General features: G+C 37.8%; 1 protein-coding gene across 4 annotated transcripts in view; it reads left to right on the top strand.

Annotated features, from left to right (window-relative positions):
- Positions 1–371: 371 nt before the first annotated feature.
- The window catches only part of LOC134669992 (kinesin-like protein KIF12), a 55,527-nt gene continuing 37,613 nt past the window's right edge, over positions 372–18,285 (top strand). For 2 of the 4 annotated variants that reach the window (XM_063527638.1, XM_063527637.1), the window contains exons 1-2: positions 372–1,362; positions 2,303–2,453. In XM_063527638.1, coding sequence (XP_063383708.1) covers positions 1,221–1,362; positions 2,303–2,453 — 293 coding nt within the window. In that variant the 5' untranslated portion in view covers positions 372–1,220. Of the gene's footprint in view, positions 1,363–2,302; positions 2,454–2,765; positions 2,924–18,285 lie in introns of those variants that run through there. The other 2 variants (XM_063527636.1, XM_063527639.1) reach the window with 2 other exon arrangements.

The raw sequence follows: 18,285 nt of genomic DNA, 5'->3' as shown, positions 1-18,285 counted from the left end.
CATAAAGCCTAATTTAGGGGGTTACAAGGAACAAACGCGGGAGAATATCATTGGACATGTTTTCTACTGGCTAAAAAAACAATACTGGTTCAAATCCGGCCGACCGGGCTAAATCACCACTTTATCACTGTAACTGAATAATTTAAAAAAAGTACCCTCCTTGGCCCTGCACACATTTCTAATTTATGCAGGTTTGTATACCGAATGCCTTAATCGTTAATTTTATTTTTGGCTTGTTTTAGTCAAAAGCTCTCTTTTCGTCTATCCTTAATTTATCCAAAAATGGATATGACTGTGCCGACAATTGCACTGCTGTTAAATATACCTACATAACTTTGTGGAAAGAATAAAGTTGAAACACTAAATAACGACTCACCCTTATTAGAAGAACGTTTATTACACATACCCCGCAGCCCACACCATTACAAACTATGAAATTATAGATGTATCGACGAAAAAGCTTTGGTAGAATTAACCCCTCTGGCTGAAAGCAATTCAGTCTAAGCCTCGCGCGCGTTGCCGCCACCCGCGCCGCCATATTGGAAAATTTCCCGCCTTTCCACTCGACCGCGTGCAAGTGAAATATTAAAAAAAAATAACTGTCAACTGAAATAGATTTAACTTTTTAATTTTATGTATAAGTTTTTGGACTTCTTAGTGATGTGCTGGCATTGACAAACATATGTGTTATTGATGTCCATTGACACTCGGACGTTCACACGACACTGAGGAAGACGATATTTAAATCGATTGTTATGTTGTGACATGACATATTTTGTAGGTCAGACAATGGGGTACACTTTTACAATTCTGATATTTGGTTATATCGATAGTTATTACTGAAAGTTCGGCAACATTTTATTTATTTTACACAATTAAGTAGACCTACCTGCATGTGTAAACCAATTGAGAATTACTTACTTTTCAGCATTGGGGTAAATAAAATTGACTTGTTGATTTGTCTATTGGCAGTCAATGAAACCTTATCAGCTTATCGCAAATAGAAAACAAGCAATAAATTCACGTGTTATCAAGACATAAAAATATTTTACTGTCTACTTTCTACGACCCGCATTTGTTAACAAAGAACAAATCAGTTAAAACTCTATCATTTCACACTCCAAGTTTACTAACTCGACTTTAGGTGTCCAATCGCCTTCCAATTTTAAATTATAGCCAAGAACTGTCAAAAGACCGTTGAGTAAAAATGCAAAACCAAGATGGCGCTGAAAAATTTACAGCTATTGCAGCCGTTGAGCCGTGATATGGTGTACCACCATCGACAGACGCCCATGCGGGCGACTCCACCGACTTTATCGAGGAGCATTTCGAAAAGTGCTGAAGCCCTGGCTAGTACGAAAGGTGAGTTTTGCAGCTGTTCCAGATGTTGAGCCGTGATACGGTGTACCACCATCGGCAGATGGCCATGCGATCGCCACTGAAAGCTTTATTGAGGAGCATTTTGAAGAGTGCTGTAGCCCTGGCTAGTACAAAAGGTGAGTTTTGCAGCTGTTCCAGTTGTTGAGCCGTGATACGGTGTACCACCATCGGCAGACGCCGATGTGGGCGCCTCCAACAGCTTTATCGAGGAGCAGTTCAAAAACTGCTGAAGCCCTGGCTAGTACGAAAGGTGAGGGTTTTGCAGCTGTTCCAGGTGTTGAGCCGTGATACGGTGTACCACCGTAGGCAGCTGGCCATGCGGGCGCCACTGAAAGCTTTATCGAGGAGCATTTTGAAGAGTGCTGAAGCCCTGGCTAGTATGAAAGGTATGGGAAATAGAAGTGTTTCAGTTGTTGAGCCATGACATGTGCATCACCATCGCCAGACGCCCTTGCGCGTGGGCGAGGGCGTATCTAGGAGCACTTCCAAGTGTGCCGAAGCCCTGGTTAGTACGAAAGGTGAGGGTTTTACAGATATGCTGGCAGTTGAACTGTTACAAAATGTATCACCGTCAACAAACGCTTATGGAGGCACGTCCAAGGGAATTTCTAAAAGTGCTGATACTGAGACTATTATACCGACGACGAAAAGTAAGGGAATTCGGAAAAAATAATAGTGTGACAAAAGTTTGAGGTATGGTGTAAACTAAGCTATGGATATTGTATAGTGTAAAGTTTCCTTGGCTTACGATTACGAATTCTAAATCTGATCCTGAGGACATCTACCATTTATATTTGTTATTTATTGTTTAATGTAATATTTTATTGATTATCTTAAATTCTTAAAATAATATGTTTCAGGACTTTAATCCTTGAAGTATTAGTCTCAATAAAAAATATCAAAACGTTCAAAATGATTGCAGGGAAAGAAGTAAAAACTCGCAAAGCGCGCAGCACGGAGCAACCTGGCGCCGCGGGGCTTGCCAAAGGCTCCAGCACCTTAGGCCTTCCAGCCCTGGGCAAGACTTGGGGCAAAGATGACGAAAGCCTGCGCAGCCGGTCTAGGAATGGCAGGTGAGTTAGGTTCTATACTAGCTCTAGCTCCTCTAGGATACGTGCTAAAACTCGGTTCTCTGAAATGAATTTTTTCGAAAGCTTTTTTCTGTAGTGTTGGAATTCGTCTAAGTCTGCAGTCAAATATATTTGACAAGACCCCCAAAAACAGCAAAATTTCACAGAAATTGACATTTATGGTGTTCCCAAATGTATTATATTTTATTATACATATTGTATTACTCCAGACTTTACTTCGTAAAAAAAGTTATTAACTAACTTAACAGCTCTTTGGGACCTTTCCTGACCTTTTATGAAATTTCTTATCAACAGAAAAAGGCTTTCGGAAGAATGAATGAATGGTACTTTTGGAGAAGTGGAAGTTCTTTGCACATACGCCGCTCTCATCCTACCAGTATGGAGGAAAACGGTACAACCGTGAAGAGATCAAACTCCCTTGACTTGCTTGCGATAAACAAGAAAATAGTCAGGTATGTTCTGCCTAAAATTTAATGCTCGGCCACCTTTCTTTTATGAAGTAGACTAATGATTTCTAAGGATCTGCGGGGCATTTTCCATGTCTGTGCCTTAACTTAAGGTTAACAGTTTCTAAGTCATTTAAAAATGCACATCATGCAAGATTGTACATCATATGACGCATGTCCTTTGCTTGTCCGTCAAATCTTCATCGAAACCTTTTTAATGAGCCCAAACTTAATGTGGTTTAATTTTTTCATCGAAGTGTCCTTTTGACCACCTTCTAACTACATCAGCGGTCGGCAACCAGCGGCCTTTGCGCATGCGGCCCTTGAACCTCTCACTTGCGGCCCGCGAGCATATTTTGTATGTAATATTGACAAATGATAATGTCTGATAAAGTCCTAAATATTAACAAAGTGCGGCCCGCGTCCACTTCGTTAACTGCTATGTCTAGACCGGGCCGGAGCTTCCAGCGCTTCGTTTTCTATGGAATGCACCACGTTATCACCGATCAGCCGTCATAGAAAATGACTTGTCGGAAACCTCGGCCCGGGCACGGCCCCGTCTAGTGTGAGTCATCCTTTATCGTCTAATCTAAACCACTGGAGTATGCTAAATTTCACCTCAGTCATACCTATATTTACCATATGTTATCTGATGTACCTTCCAACTTTTAATCATTCTTTAAAAGTAGGTACATAATGCGAAGTAAGTAGGTATATATTTTGTGGAAAAAAAACCGTTATATTTAGACGTAAGATATTAGCAGGTACAGGTACCTATGTAGGTACCTAATTACCTATGTGTTTAAGTAGAAAGTAAATCTTGCGCTATATTTTTACCCCAATACAAAAATAACAATCAGTCGTAGCACTTACTGGTAATATATTATTGGATTGGAAGACACCTTTGATATTGATTAAATAATGAAGGTTGTATCGGTAATGGCCGTAGGGGCTGGCTACTTGACCCCTGTACTGCACGCGAGACTTACATAATATAATATACATAGGTCCATAGGGCCTGTTGTCCAAAGGGGTAAGGTAAAATGGTAAAATCACACAGGGTTAATATTTTATCTTATGTTAATTGTTTTTAAATTTATGAACAATGCAGTACCTACTTCTCCAGGTGTTATAGTGTACTCGTAGAGTTAGCATTGTAATATGTTTGAGGTGTAGGTACTGAGACACAGGATTAGATTTTGTGGTTGTTTTAGCTCAGGGTCTCCAGACTTTTTGACCCAAGTGTCACCGCCAGGCCTTCAGTCTCCAGGTTTCTTTTCGTGGGCCGGATTGATGGTATTTTGCTCTCTCACCCGATATTTTGGAACTGGCCCGTGGGTTTGTCCGGTCGTTTGGAAACTCCCGTTTACAGCCTAACGTGAGGCCTAAGGAAAAAAAACACTCTGTTTTAACTATACATAGTGCAGCTCACAGAGTTGACAGATTGACAGTTAGGAAGCCCTCGGCGAGTTGTGAATGTTTGAACACGAGGAGTTTGGCGTGTAATGAAGTCACAGATTTGTCTCAGCGATTTTAATCCTGCTTTCCTCCTAACCATGTGATGCCGCTTATAGCCAGGGCGAGTTCTGCAGAACTTAAATCTAGTACCTTTAAACGAGAAATTCTTGTTTATTTATGTATTTCGAAGATCTCGGAAACGGCTAACGATTTCGATGGAATTTGCTATATTGGGGTTTTCGGGGCGATAAATTGATCTAGCTGAGTTTTGTCTCTGGGAAACGCGTAGTTTAGAGTTTTCATATGTTTTCCGAGCGAAACTTGGTCTCCCAGATATTTATCATATAATAGTATTTAATAGCAGTAGAAAATCCCACTGACCAAAGCTGCTCCAAAATAAAACAGAGATTGGAAAACAAACTTGGAATTTATTTCACAAGAATAAGTAACTAACTTACTGTAAACAAATGAATGAGTTTGCTTCAATTGCTTATTATTACGCATCAATTAAAGCTTACGTTTAAGACGCCCAAAAACAGCGGAAACGGCAAATATTAGCCAAACATCAATTTGTAAGACAATATGTTTCTCACACAATGACGGTGCGTATTAACGATTTAGACCAAGGTTGATATCAATGGAACTCATTAAGCCCTTCAATGCCCGGAGTAGGTTAACCTTTACCGTTTTACAACCCAAATATTGCATGCGATTATAAGTGTATTCAGAAAAAGCGCAAATTATTTTCGGGAATGAGTAGAAAGTTAAATTAGTTACTATTTTAGCCTCCCTTCTTCCATTTCAGTGGAGGAAACCGTCCTGAGGAAACCAGACTCATTCGTCAAATTAGTGCCAGCGCTAATTCTTGAGATTAGGTGACCGAGCCGACCATAAGCTTCCTTAGAGAGGAATTAATAACTAGCTTAAATCTCAAATAGGCCCCTGAGACATTGTACCAAGGATGCTGGTGGCATTTCCCCGCTGTATCGCAATACTGATACGTTGTGCGAGGTAGCTCTTCGGTCACCAGTTACGTCAACCAGACGCTTCACGATTTCTGCGAACAACTTACGCGCGCTGGGACCCCATGGACCTAGAGTTTCAACTCCAAATGGTACAGAATGGTACTCTCTACCGAGGCTCTTATATTTGTTACGTTTTAGAATTTCGGCGCTTTCCGCCGCCCCGCCCGCTTTTACAGTAGTCCGTTGGAGGTGGGACGGTGCCAGCGTGTCTACACAGGTAGCATCCCACACCAGCATCCGTCCCAAGCTCCAAGGAACTAAAGACACCCCGTCGGGCTTCTTGCCATCATCTCTGATAATGCCAGTCGGCTCAAGAAGAGCAGGCACATTGATGGTGGCAAGAGACCGACGGATTATGTCATTAAGCGACGCGTGTCTCGAAAAACGGCCTGCACTAGAGAGCCGTAACAAAAAGCTGGAGCAACTGTAGGAAGATGAAGAAGCTCAACTTATTTTACCTAAACTAACAGGCAGAATATCAATTTATTTTATTCTAAATTTCTAGGCTTCTAGTTTGATGCCTGACAACTGCGTTAGATATATGTGTTTTTACGTTTGTTTTAAGAACCAGAGACTACAGTGTATCACGGTCCAATTGCTACGTTAGTTTTAAATTCCTGTAAATATAGGTACCCGTCAAAAGATTCGCCAGCGTACAAGGTTGAACTTGACCAACTCATTTGCACCAGCTGAATGAACCATATAATTTGACACACAATACGTCATCCTTATCTACCATCTATGTAAATCAAGTGATTCAAGTTCTCAGTAATCCCTCAGCAATACAAAGAACTATGATCTCACGCTTAAGCGTAATGGTAGTGAGAAACTGAGAACCTCGCGTGCCGAAGCGCTCCATCAAGTGATTCAGTTGAGCTTTGCGTGTTGCGGATTGCGACGTTTGGCTTGTTAATGCTTTCAAGAAGTTGAGTGGTCGTTCTAAGAAATTGGTGTAGGTACTGCGAGATACGATTATGTCTACGATCGATAAGAGATCTTAAATCTATTTGTTTTGCTTTATATATTTTTAACCCCCGATGCAAAAAGAGGGGTCTGTCCTGTCTGTCTGTGGCGTTGTAAATAGCTCTCCAACGAATGGACCCATTTCGACGCGATTTTTACGTGAAAGCGAAGTTTACTTGCGTAGGTTCTTATAGCTGTGTAAGGCCTTGCTTTTGGTAGCTCAGATGGAAGAGCACTGGGCTAGCGATCCAGTGTTCGTGGGTTTAATTCCCACCCAAAAATGTACTTTTTCACTTTTAATTTGACGACCGGTCTGGCCTAGTGGGTAGTGACCCTGCCTGCGAAGCCGATGGTCCTGGGTTCGAATCCCAGTAAGGGCATTTATTTGTATGATGATACAGATATTTGTTCCTGAGTCATGGGTGTTTTCTATGTATTTAAGTATTTGAATATTATATATAAGGTAAACGGCCCCAAGTTCGTGTTAGTACGTTATTTCGTTAGTTTTTTTTCTGGCGCAAATAATAAGGAATTCAAATATCTTTTATTCAAATTATACATATGAAAAAAATCTGTATTATTTAATCTCTTCAATAAAATGATAACCAATATTTTAGTGATTAAACTAAGAGTAATACGACGGTCGAAACAGTTAGACGGCCGCGAATAGCTGTGTTGTATGCGTGCACTTTTTTTAGGCGTAAGGTGCGCGCTCTCACTTGTTAAGCTTATAGGAAGGAAAAGCTAAACCCATTCGAATAAAAGTTTTTGGGAGTGTTTCTGTGGGTTCCTTGGTAATTGATTTGATAAGAAAAAAGATTGAATATATGCATAGAAATAACTTAAAATTGCAATAAATCGACTCACGAAATAGCGGTCATTTTATCTTACATGTGTCTCCTATTTCGTGCCACTAACGAATCAAGGATTTTCTAGACACATTTTGAGTGCTTGTTTTTAAATATAACAACAAAGATAATTAAAAAAATAAATTAGAAAACAATTAATGTATTTCATGAAGTTTCGTATGAGCGAAATTCGGTATATGTTTTTTTCACTAGAATTCTCATAAAACGAGTTTGAATGTGACCCGAGTTAAAAATTTTAAGGTATGTTCCACGTATTCTCATATTAACTACTAGCACAATTTTATTTATTATTGAAATTTGATTTATTTTTGTGTATGTTTATTTTTAACGTATAAGATAGTAAATTATTTTATGTAAATAATTATTATTTTTCATTATTTTTTATTTTTTTTAAATTCTATATATATTTTTTTTATTTAAAATAAAATAAAATAAATAAAATAAAATAAATTAAATAGTATGACTTTTAATTAAGTATTAAAGTACCCATATGGTTTACCTAAGTCTTAATTCAACCATTAAAGTCGACGAGTACAAAAAACTTTAAGCTAGCTCTCAATTTAACCTTTTTTTTATTATTATTATTTATTTGACCTTACAATTATTCGTAAGTAGGTAAGACCGTTAAATATTTAAAATGATTATCAGCAAATTATCAATTTATCACCAATTACTCTAAGAAAACTTTATGCCGAAACAGGGGACACGAATTCACGAATTTAGGAGCTGACCTAAATTTGTATCACGAAATGGGAGCCAAATAAGAGGTTCACGAAAAAATTCATATAAAAAAAAGTTTCAACTAAAACCCTACAGTTTATACATTAAATTATTAACAAAGAACTAATATAACATATTCAAAAGCTTTCAAGGTAATTATATGCTTAGTAATATTTTAAAAAAATACACAAACTCTCAACTCACTCTCAAGAGCCTTAACCTGCCGAAACAGGGGCCCTTTACCTTATCGTTGTCTGAGTACCCGCAACACAAGCCTTCTTGAGCTTACTGTGGGACTTAGTCAATCTGTGTAAGAATGTCCTATAATATAATATAATAATAATATATGGTTTTACCAGTGCAATCAGTCAACGCAGGGCAGCTTGTGGCGAGCTGTTGGGGATTAGCGACCTCACGTACCCGAGTGCTCCTGGGGAGTTCTGTTACCCGCAAGGAGGGTGGGTGGGACAGGATTCTCTGCCTCTGGCTTGCCTTAGCCGGCCGGCCAGAGTGGAGTCGTTAGAGCTATAAGCTCCAGGGGTGGAAGTGAAATATGCATAAGACGCGAGTTGGCACAGTGGCTGTTAACAGCCACTGGGTAGAAAGCGGCGCACACCTCTCGACACCCCTGAGCCGCTCACACCGGTGTTGCCCTTGAGCCATCCTAGATGTCGCTTTTTTGTGGGGGCCCATCTTGTGAGGGCGAGTCACCGTCTGCCGGAAATAAAATTGCATACCGTTTTATTAGGCAGGCGTCCGGTTTTTTACCCCATAGCTCAGTACTAGTCCATCGCTTTCACCCAATAACCTAGTTCATTTTAGATTTCATCAACTCTCAATAGCCCTTACACCCTGGCGGGTGCTGCCTCTGCGTGCGTCCCATGACACGGGTAAGGGCAGCATCCGCTCGGTGTACCCCTTACATTTCATTAAAGTGTCAAAAGGGCCTCTACGTGTTGGCTTCGGCTCCGCGCACGCCTCCCAAAGGTCCGGAACACCATTGTTCCGTGATGGGAAAGACATATAATAATAATAATTAGTTTCTTGTTAGTATAGTTCACTACGAGTAAGGTAAACCTAGGTTTGCATGTTGTGGTTTGCTCCATCATTTGCCTTTTAACAGCTCGATGCTTTCAGTGAATTAAGTCTAGTCTACCTAGAAATGGTTTACGTCAATTATTTACCCCTTCTGCTTAGGTAATACTTTCAGTTTGATTGACTAGATCCATCATTGTTAGCTGAAACTATACTATTACTGAAACTAATTAACCTTTTAGTGAAAAGTCGTATACAGGGTAGATCATTACTACACGGTGTAACATGAGGAAACCGAATAATTTTAACCACCCATTTCTGAGGTTAAAGGAATTAAAAAATGTAATATGAGTTTAGGTCAATTTTGCCAAAAAAAAATTTTTTTTTTGATTTGTTTTTTTTTTTTTTAATGTATTTGTACATAAATAATATTTTTTATTGGTAAACTTGTCACTTAAAATTGATTTTTACATTTTTTTTCGTAGAACCTACTTTTTGCAAAGTAAGTAATACTTACTTTTTGACATCTATCAATAAGGATATTTAGACTACGTCCCATAGCATCAACATCACCATCAAAAAGGCCTTTTACACTATGTAACAATAAAAACTTGTTTTTTTTTTTAAATAATAATATCTCTGAAACTAGGCGAATATCAAAAAAGTTTAAATGACATTTTTGTCTCTAAATATGATCAGGAATACGCTGTTAAAATTATTCGGTTTACTCATGTTACACCGTGTATAGAGGCTGAGCTGAAAGGATAGTGTTATCTAAGTGATCGAGTTATTATAATCGTAAAGCTGGATTAAAAAGTAAAACAAAATATATATTTATAAAATTACCTGTAAACATATTAGAGTTTTAACCCAGGAACATTATAAATATTATATTCTAGGTAACAGCAATAAGTAGACCCCTTCCGCATCCAGAACATTCTAAAACATTTTATTTATAACTCTGACGCTGAAAACTCTTCCCCCGTTGTTTACTGGTTTCCCTTCCAAAAACATATTATATAAAAACTTTTTACAAAAAAAAAGAAAACCGACTTCAAAAAGGATGAAATAAAATATTATCAATTTTAAGTCTATGCGTTACCAACTGATATGTTTGAAGTCGGTGCCAAGCCAACTTTGGAAGCATACCATGATTTTGGTGCGAATCGATAAGGATGTACGTTGGTTTGCCTTACACGACGACAATTAACGTACTTTCTGTAGGTACAGTTGACGTTAAAAATATGTTTACACTTTTCGTCTTATTACAAAGGAGTAAGGTGAAAAAGTGTAACCATATCTTTGACGTCGAATGTACCTAAGAACACACCTCAGAACACACGATCCAACCTTAGCACAGTCCGTACCATGTTAGTCGGTACGCAAGCGTGAGATTGGGACTGAAGTTATTTCCCGTCCCTTATTCAGAGAACTACGTTTCATAGTATAAAACAATTCAAGGAATTTAATTTCTTGCCAAATGTCACCTGAAGCGGTTCAGTTGTATAGCCATGAAAAGGTGACAAAGAGGCAGACAGAATTACTTACACATTTATAATAGTTATTAATACAGTTCTAATGGGATTTATAGTCATAAGGCTGATTATATTTGACGGGTATTGTTACTACTTGGCTTGGCACCGACTTCAAACATATCAGTTGGTAACGCATAGACTTAAAATGGATAATATTTTATTTCATCCTTTTTGAAGTCGGTTTTCTTTTTTTTTGTAAAAAGTTTTTATTTTTCAATTTTTAGTTTTAACGCATTGTTAAGAGCGCGACGCATGAATGAAAAACAACATCATGACTAACACTAAATTCGTGTATCTACTTTAATAAATATGTAATCAGGAATTTTCTCGAGTCCGTCTGGGAAATTACAATTCCTGTCACTACACTAAATCCATCCTCCGCCCCGCCACTGACCCAATCTCTCAACCCCCCCGATCACTCTACCTCACAGCGTATCAACTCCTGATCCATGTACCCCTCGGCCCTGAACCAGCAGCCCTACAACCACCATTACCCGACCCCTTTATCCCCGACCCCTTAACTCCTAACCCTAACCCCCGATCAGTAGCCTTACCAGCTTTCCAAGAGTTTGACATTGATTTATTCGCTAGCGTGTGTGTAACTTACTTTCTTTGCATCTCGCTCGTATTGGCATATTAGTGCGAGCGAGATGCATAAAAAGTTAGTTACGAAGACGTTAGCGTCGCTAACTTAGCGAATATGTCAATGTCAAACTCGTGGTACGGCTACACTTGCACTACATCAAATTGGCGGTGTTCGGAAGCAAATGCTTGAGTTACTTTAGAAAACACCGAAATCACTTTACACGTGCCTTTAAAAACTGAGGAGTTCCCTCAGTTCCTCATGGATTCCATCATCAGACCAGAACCAAAAATAATACGAAAACACCTAGGAGGCAACTCCTTTCAAACAAAAAAAGAATTACTCAATTCGGATCACAGGTGCCGGAGTAATCGCTGAACATACTACATTTAAAAAATCATCATCATTATCATCAAAACAATCATCATCATCAGGTCTACTTCATCAAAGTGGTGGTTTTCGGAAGAAAATGCTCGAGTTGCTTAAGAAAACACCCAAATCACCATGCATGTGCCTTTAAAAATTGAGGAGTTCCCTCAATTCCTTATGGATCCCATCATCAGAACAGAACCAAATTAAAATGGGACTAACTCGGAGGTAGCTCCTTTCGATCAAAAAAAGAATTACTCAAATCTGACTACGGATGTCAGAGTAATCGGTGAACGTACTACATTAAAAAAATCATCATCATTATCATCAAAACAATCATCATCATCAGGTCTACTTCATCAAAGTGGTGGTTTTCGGGAGAAAATGCTCGAGTTGCTTAAGAAAACACTCAAATCACTATGCATGTGCCTTTAAAAATTGAGGAGTTCCCTCAATTCCTCATGGATCCCATCATCAGAACAGAACCAAATTAAAATGGGACCAACTCGGAGGTAGCTCCTTTCGATCAAAAAAAGAATTACTCAAATCGGACTACGGATGTCGGAGTAATCGGTGAACGTACATAGAAAAAAAAAAAAAAAAAAAATAGCCACAACCGAATACAGAACCTCCTCCTTCTATGAAATGGAAGTCGGTTAAAAATCGACGTTGCTTACCCAAAACTTCCTTCCCAATCAATTAGATTCACTAAAAACCTATACATATTAAGCAGGGCCCTTGACATTTCGAAGGCCGGCGGCTGTCACTCCTAACTGGACTTAAATATTAACTCGGCTACTTGGGGAAATGGTTAAGCAGTCTTTTAAAGGGGATTTTAGAATTTTCGCTCTTAGTGATATACTTAAATAGACTTACATACCTATAAAAAAGAAAACCTCGTTTATTTATTGAAGGAAGAATCAGAGAAGCTGTAACATCGTCGCATTTTTATCACCTGCCATGCGTCATTTTCGCGCTTACATATTTGTTGGACTGCAAAACGTAATTCAAGACCAAAAAAAGTAAGAAAATGTTGCCACTGTAATAATTTGTTTGTAAAATAGCTAATTCCTTTTGATAAATAATCACGCTAAGATAATTTATTCATTAGTAATTTTACTCCTGCTATTTAAAAAAGGACTTTTACTTACTTATTTGTACATAAATACAAGACGCGCTAGTAAAAAAGTGGCAACACTTGTTACTTTATTGGTCTTGAATTACGCTTTGCAGATTAGATAGAACGTGACAGGCAGGTGACAAATGATAAAGAGCCGACCATCTTAGCCTTACAGATTTTTTTGGACAGCTAAACTTCACCAACTGCCGTTAAAAAGGGTACATTGCAATGCGTAGTTAAAAGATACAACGAGCTGCAACTGCAAAAGTGCATACCCACTTTATGAATGGAATTTAGCAGCTGGGTATGGAGTTTTGCAGCTGTTTTTTAGTATCCTCGATCTGTCCATGAGCATGGTTAAGTTCATAAACTATTAAAGTGTTTTATCGAGACAGAGATAGTCAGGACGAGATAGTTATTTTTAACCGTTCTCAAACAATAGAATACTAACAAAATATAATTAGCATTAACTAAAATTAAACTACTTTGCATAAACTCGCGAAATATGCGTGCTTAAAACGATTTATCAGATTCTAAAAACTAAAAATACAATAGGCGTAGAATATAATAAAGGTCACATGTGGTAGAGATATTTTTATGAGCTGCCTAATTAGGCCTACTTAATACTTAGAGGACTTATACAATAGTGCCAACAGCTGAATAGACTAGCCATTTATTCTTGGCGCATCAGCATGTAATCATCAACCTAATACACCTGTTTTATAATGTTAATACATTTAATAATGTAAAAAAGTAATGTTTAAGGTTTACAACAATAAAGATTTTATTATTAAAAAAAATTATAGTTTGTTCGGAAAGAGAAGAGGCATGGAATGTATTGGGCCCCATATATATTCCACGACTCTTCTCTTTCCGCACTTATTCTAACCATAATATCTGGGACACCTTTGATCGAAAAACATTAAAAAAAACTCAAAAATGCGCGTTTTCGACAGATAAGACCTACCTAGATCGATTTTGCGAGAAAAGTGGTTCTTCTAAGTTCCTCTACTCCATAGTATTTATAGATTTATGTAATAATATATGAATAAGTAATTCAACCGCTGTTATCGTGCGATTTGAATCGATATACCCTTGGCATTGGCAGTGACATGCATAAACTATGCTCATCCTAGCAAACACGATTACCTAGAGTGGTTTCACGGAATCTGGAATGAAAAGAAAAAAACTTAAAGGAAAAATGGAAAAAGCGGTGAAGTTCGGGTAAAACCTAACCAGCGAACTTTCTGAACAAGATCAAGTCTTATACTTAACTAAGAATCTTTATTGATCGAGAGAGGACGAGGGCACTTCCATTTCAGCTTGGGAAAATGCTGGTACATATACGTCTCTCACCTCCAGCTCGCATTTCTCCACTTGTTGTAGTGATATTTGGTGAACAGATACCCCCCTGCGAAAAACGTAGGAGGATACTAGATTAATTCCCGCTCTGGGCACTGAAGGTCTTGGTCACTTTTTCTTTCGTAATGACATATGAGTAATCCCAGTTCCCAGCTGAGTCGGACATGCTGCCAAAACTCCATCTCCAAATTACCTCCATCTCTGACATATACCGGGTGTAGCCTGTAATATGAGCAAAAAAAATTAAATGTGGGCTGTACTCCTCATACAGATCAACATTTGTTCAGCGACTTTTAAAAATAACTTGTGGTTTGATTTTTAATACACTTTTAAGTTTATTTTAAGACGCAATGTATTGCGAATTTTGTTTTATTTATGGCATGATAAGCTGACAGCTGGCAATGGCGTCCATTGAAGATAATATTTATTTTGTATGAAAAATAGGGAGTCTAAATAATTCATAATTGTTTAAAGTTGTTGAACAAAAGTGTCACCGTTTGAGGAGTAAAATCTATGTTTTAATTATTTGCTCATGTTACAGGCCACACCCGGTATTTCAGATTACCACAATTTAACTCGCTGGTTGGAAACCGTTAAAAGCTAATCAATAACAAACGGCAAGTATTTAACCAAGGAAGAGCTATATGAGCCGTGTCGTACCAGGACACAAAGGGGCTGGCTTTGGACCGACCAAGGTGGAGACATCTTCATCACGCTGCACCGACAAGAGCCCAGCTCTTAAATTGAAAGAAAGTATTTAACCGGTCAACTAATTAATCGAATTTGGGTAGTTTAAAAAGATAGAAATGGGTACTAAAATTAATAGTTTGGCAACAAAAACGGAGCCTTAAAATATTGATATGAGTTGTATTTTAATGCCGTTACAGCTTTTGATTATTTTTAGGCATGCAGGTACCAAGTATTTATTTGGCAACAGAATTATTATATTGGCGACCATTTATAAAGCACATTTTAAAAAGAAAACGGCTATCTATTAATTCAAAAATGAAGTTCTTTTAAAATATTTTGTTTGGTCATCATTACATTACACGGTCAACCTAGCACGCTCGTCCTCGCTTTGCTCGTTGTCGCACCTATCTGTTGACTCTAGCAGAACACAGTGGTAACTATTGAAATTAGTATTTAAAAATTTAAAGAGCTAATGGTATAAAGGCCATTAAGCGTTTCATGATTAGAAATTTCGACCATAAGTATACTGACCATTTCGTATTGGTAAATTAATTTGAGGTGTTTTGTGTAAAAGGTGACCAATATTCATTAAATTTAATTGCTTTCGTGTTAAAATACTACCTAGCTGAAACGACATGCTCAGTTATGACTATAGTTGATTACTTAGATCACTTAGATGTGAACAACTAGATGACAACAACATTTTATGATCGCTTTACTATTTTAGTTGCCAATTTATTATTTTAGTCGCCAACCTATCACTTTAAGTTCCCTATAATTTTTATGCGTGGTTTGATTTTGCTGCCAGTTTTTTTAATAATATGATGCTTATATTTCAGGCTGAAATATATTTTTTGGCGCGAAAAATATTAATGCAAAGCCAAATTATATTATTTTAATATTTTAGTTGCCCGGCTAATAATAAGCCATACCAAACTATACGTATCTATCGGTAAAATAACAGAAGTTGTTTACCGATCGACCTATGTAAACAGATGAGCGGGCAAACAGGCAATTGTCGTCCGATCCATATCTACAAGGCTCTGTTTGCTGCAGTCATTACGCCATAATGATTCTTATCTTTATTGCAATAAAGCATATTCCGCAGTTAGGTGACATTGTCAACTTTGTATATTTTAACGTCCGATATCGGCGAATGCAAAATGCAGTCGGATATCGAGTGCAGTCGTCACTCGTCCCGAGTCTTGCCACTCGCCTGCGGCTCGTGGCAAGATACCTATCTCGGTACTCGTGAAGTAATGACATACCTTCCGCACTAGCATCGAAATGTACTATTATTTGCTCTTTTCATATGAAACAAAAATGTATTTCGGTAAACTAAAACAATGTTTATCGAGGCCAAGTCATTATTATAAAATAAAGAGTAGAGCACTTTTCATTGTAACCTGTCTTGTCCAAAAGCATCGCTCTTCCAGTTTTAGTTCTTTAGATTTTATAAGCATCAATTTATGACGACCGGTCTGGCCTAGTGGGTAGTGACCCTGCCTGCGAAGCCGATGGTCCTGGGTTCGAATCCCAGTAAGGGCATTTATTTGTATCATGATACAGATATTTGTTCCTGAGTCATGGGTGTTTTCTATGTATTTAAGTATTTGTATATTATATACATATATCGTTCTCTGAGTACCCACAACACAAGCCTTCTTGAGCTTACTGTGGGACTTAGTCAATCTGTGTAAGAATGTCCTATAATATTTATTATTATTATTATTTATTTATTTATGTAAATAAAATATCATGCTATATAATAACAGGGTCGAAAAGTGCTCGAGTGGAGACCACGGACAACCACGGACTAGCAAGCGCAGCGTAGGACGTCCACCCACAAGATGGACAGACGACCTTGTTAAGGCCGCCGGAAGACGCTGGATGCGGGTCGCTTCCATCTGGTACGAATGGAGGTCCAAGGGGGAGGCCTATGTTCAGCAGTGGACGTCTTACGGCTAAGATGATGATGATGATGATAATAACATAAACAATACCTTTTAATATGTACTTTGCACAGGCCTTAAGGTAGACGGAGGCGAATCGGATCATTTTTTGTTTGACGGTCAATAAATACAATTTTTAAGGTGATACCGTTTTTATTAATATTCAGTTGGATAAATTATTTATTAATGAACAGAATCCAAGATTCAGACATAAAATCAAACTTAAATATGATTTATGAAAAATAAAATACACAACCTTTTAAAAAATCCGATTTGCCCCGTTTTATGGGATAAAACGGATCAAAAAAACTGTCATTAAATCTTAATTAATAATGGTTAACAATCTTAATCATATGATTAAGAATCACAAAGGTCAAATAATCAACTATCATTGGTATCTTTAATGTTGCATTTGAGCATTATTTTTATTCCTCCTTTCTAGTTCAATTTTTTATCACGCCACCTACAGAAAGCGCAACATAATATCACTCCAATATGCTACTATATATTTTAACAATAAATCCAAAACATGCTAATGGCTATATAGCAACAAAATCGAATAACTTAAATGAAAATAAACAAAAACTGTAAACTTTTGCAAACCAAAACATGAAAAATCACAAATATCCGATTCCATCTAAAACATGCGAACATAAAAAAATCCAAAACAAAACGTCCAAAAACCTTTGTTTTATAGTGTGATCCGAATCGCCCCCAATCAGATGATCCGAATAACCCCATATCATATGTTTGAATTATGTTCGCGTAACGGAAATATACCTTAAAATACAATAAAAACAAAATCAAATCAGGAAACACTATGCGCCATTAACAATAAGTAACAACAATTACAAACCTTTAGCCTTTTGCGTTTACTTTTATCACGGACTGTATTTGCACATTTTTACATCGGCGGTAAAATCACAATACACCTGTACGAGCGACTCATCGGGAAGTGTCACCGTGACCGACACGAAAGTCTTTTCCCATGGCAGTAACTGTGGTGACATGCGTTAAGCCCGATTTAGACGATGCGAGAACTCGCATGCGAGTTTCATACCATTGCGGGTTTTGATTGGTGGATTGAATTGGACGTAATCCACAGTCCGCAATGTAACTAAAATCGCATGCGAGTTCGCGCACTGTCTAAATCAGCCCTTAGGAACAGAGCGAACGCGAGACGCTGATTGACTGGCTGTAACTAACCGCGATCTTTCAAATTTTACAGAAATGCTTATTTTGATCCGATTTCCCCAGTGATCCGATTCGCCTCGGTCTACCCTATATATTTAAATATATATTTTACAAAAATATTCAGGCACGAAGTTTATCCAAGGATATTTTCACTGTTAACCTGTACCAAGCTGTACAATGTACATGCGCGGTATTTCATTTGACTCGTACACGGAAAAAATAATGTAGATCATAATATGGCAAAATATTAGGTAAGTATCAAGCTAACCACCGTAGGGTAGCATCGGGAACACCCAAATATTCCGAAATACGTTTTTCCGACTTTCATAACCTCGATTTTCATAATCCCGATTTTTTACATGACCGAAATACGACTTTGAAAACCACGAAAGAACAAAATCACGACTGTGTTATTTCCGAAAACTTAAAATCCGATTTTCATATGGACGAAAGCTTAAAATTCCGATTTAGAAAAAATCCGAAAATATTTTTT

This window comes from Cydia fagiglandana, chromosome 13 (genome assembly GCF_963556715.1).
Source record: "Cydia fagiglandana chromosome 13, ilCydFagi1.1, whole genome shotgun sequence".
NCBI lineage: Eukaryota > Metazoa > Arthropoda > Insecta > Lepidoptera > Tortricidae > Cydia > Cydia fagiglandana.
This window is presented reverse-complemented; position numbering and strand designations above follow the sequence as displayed.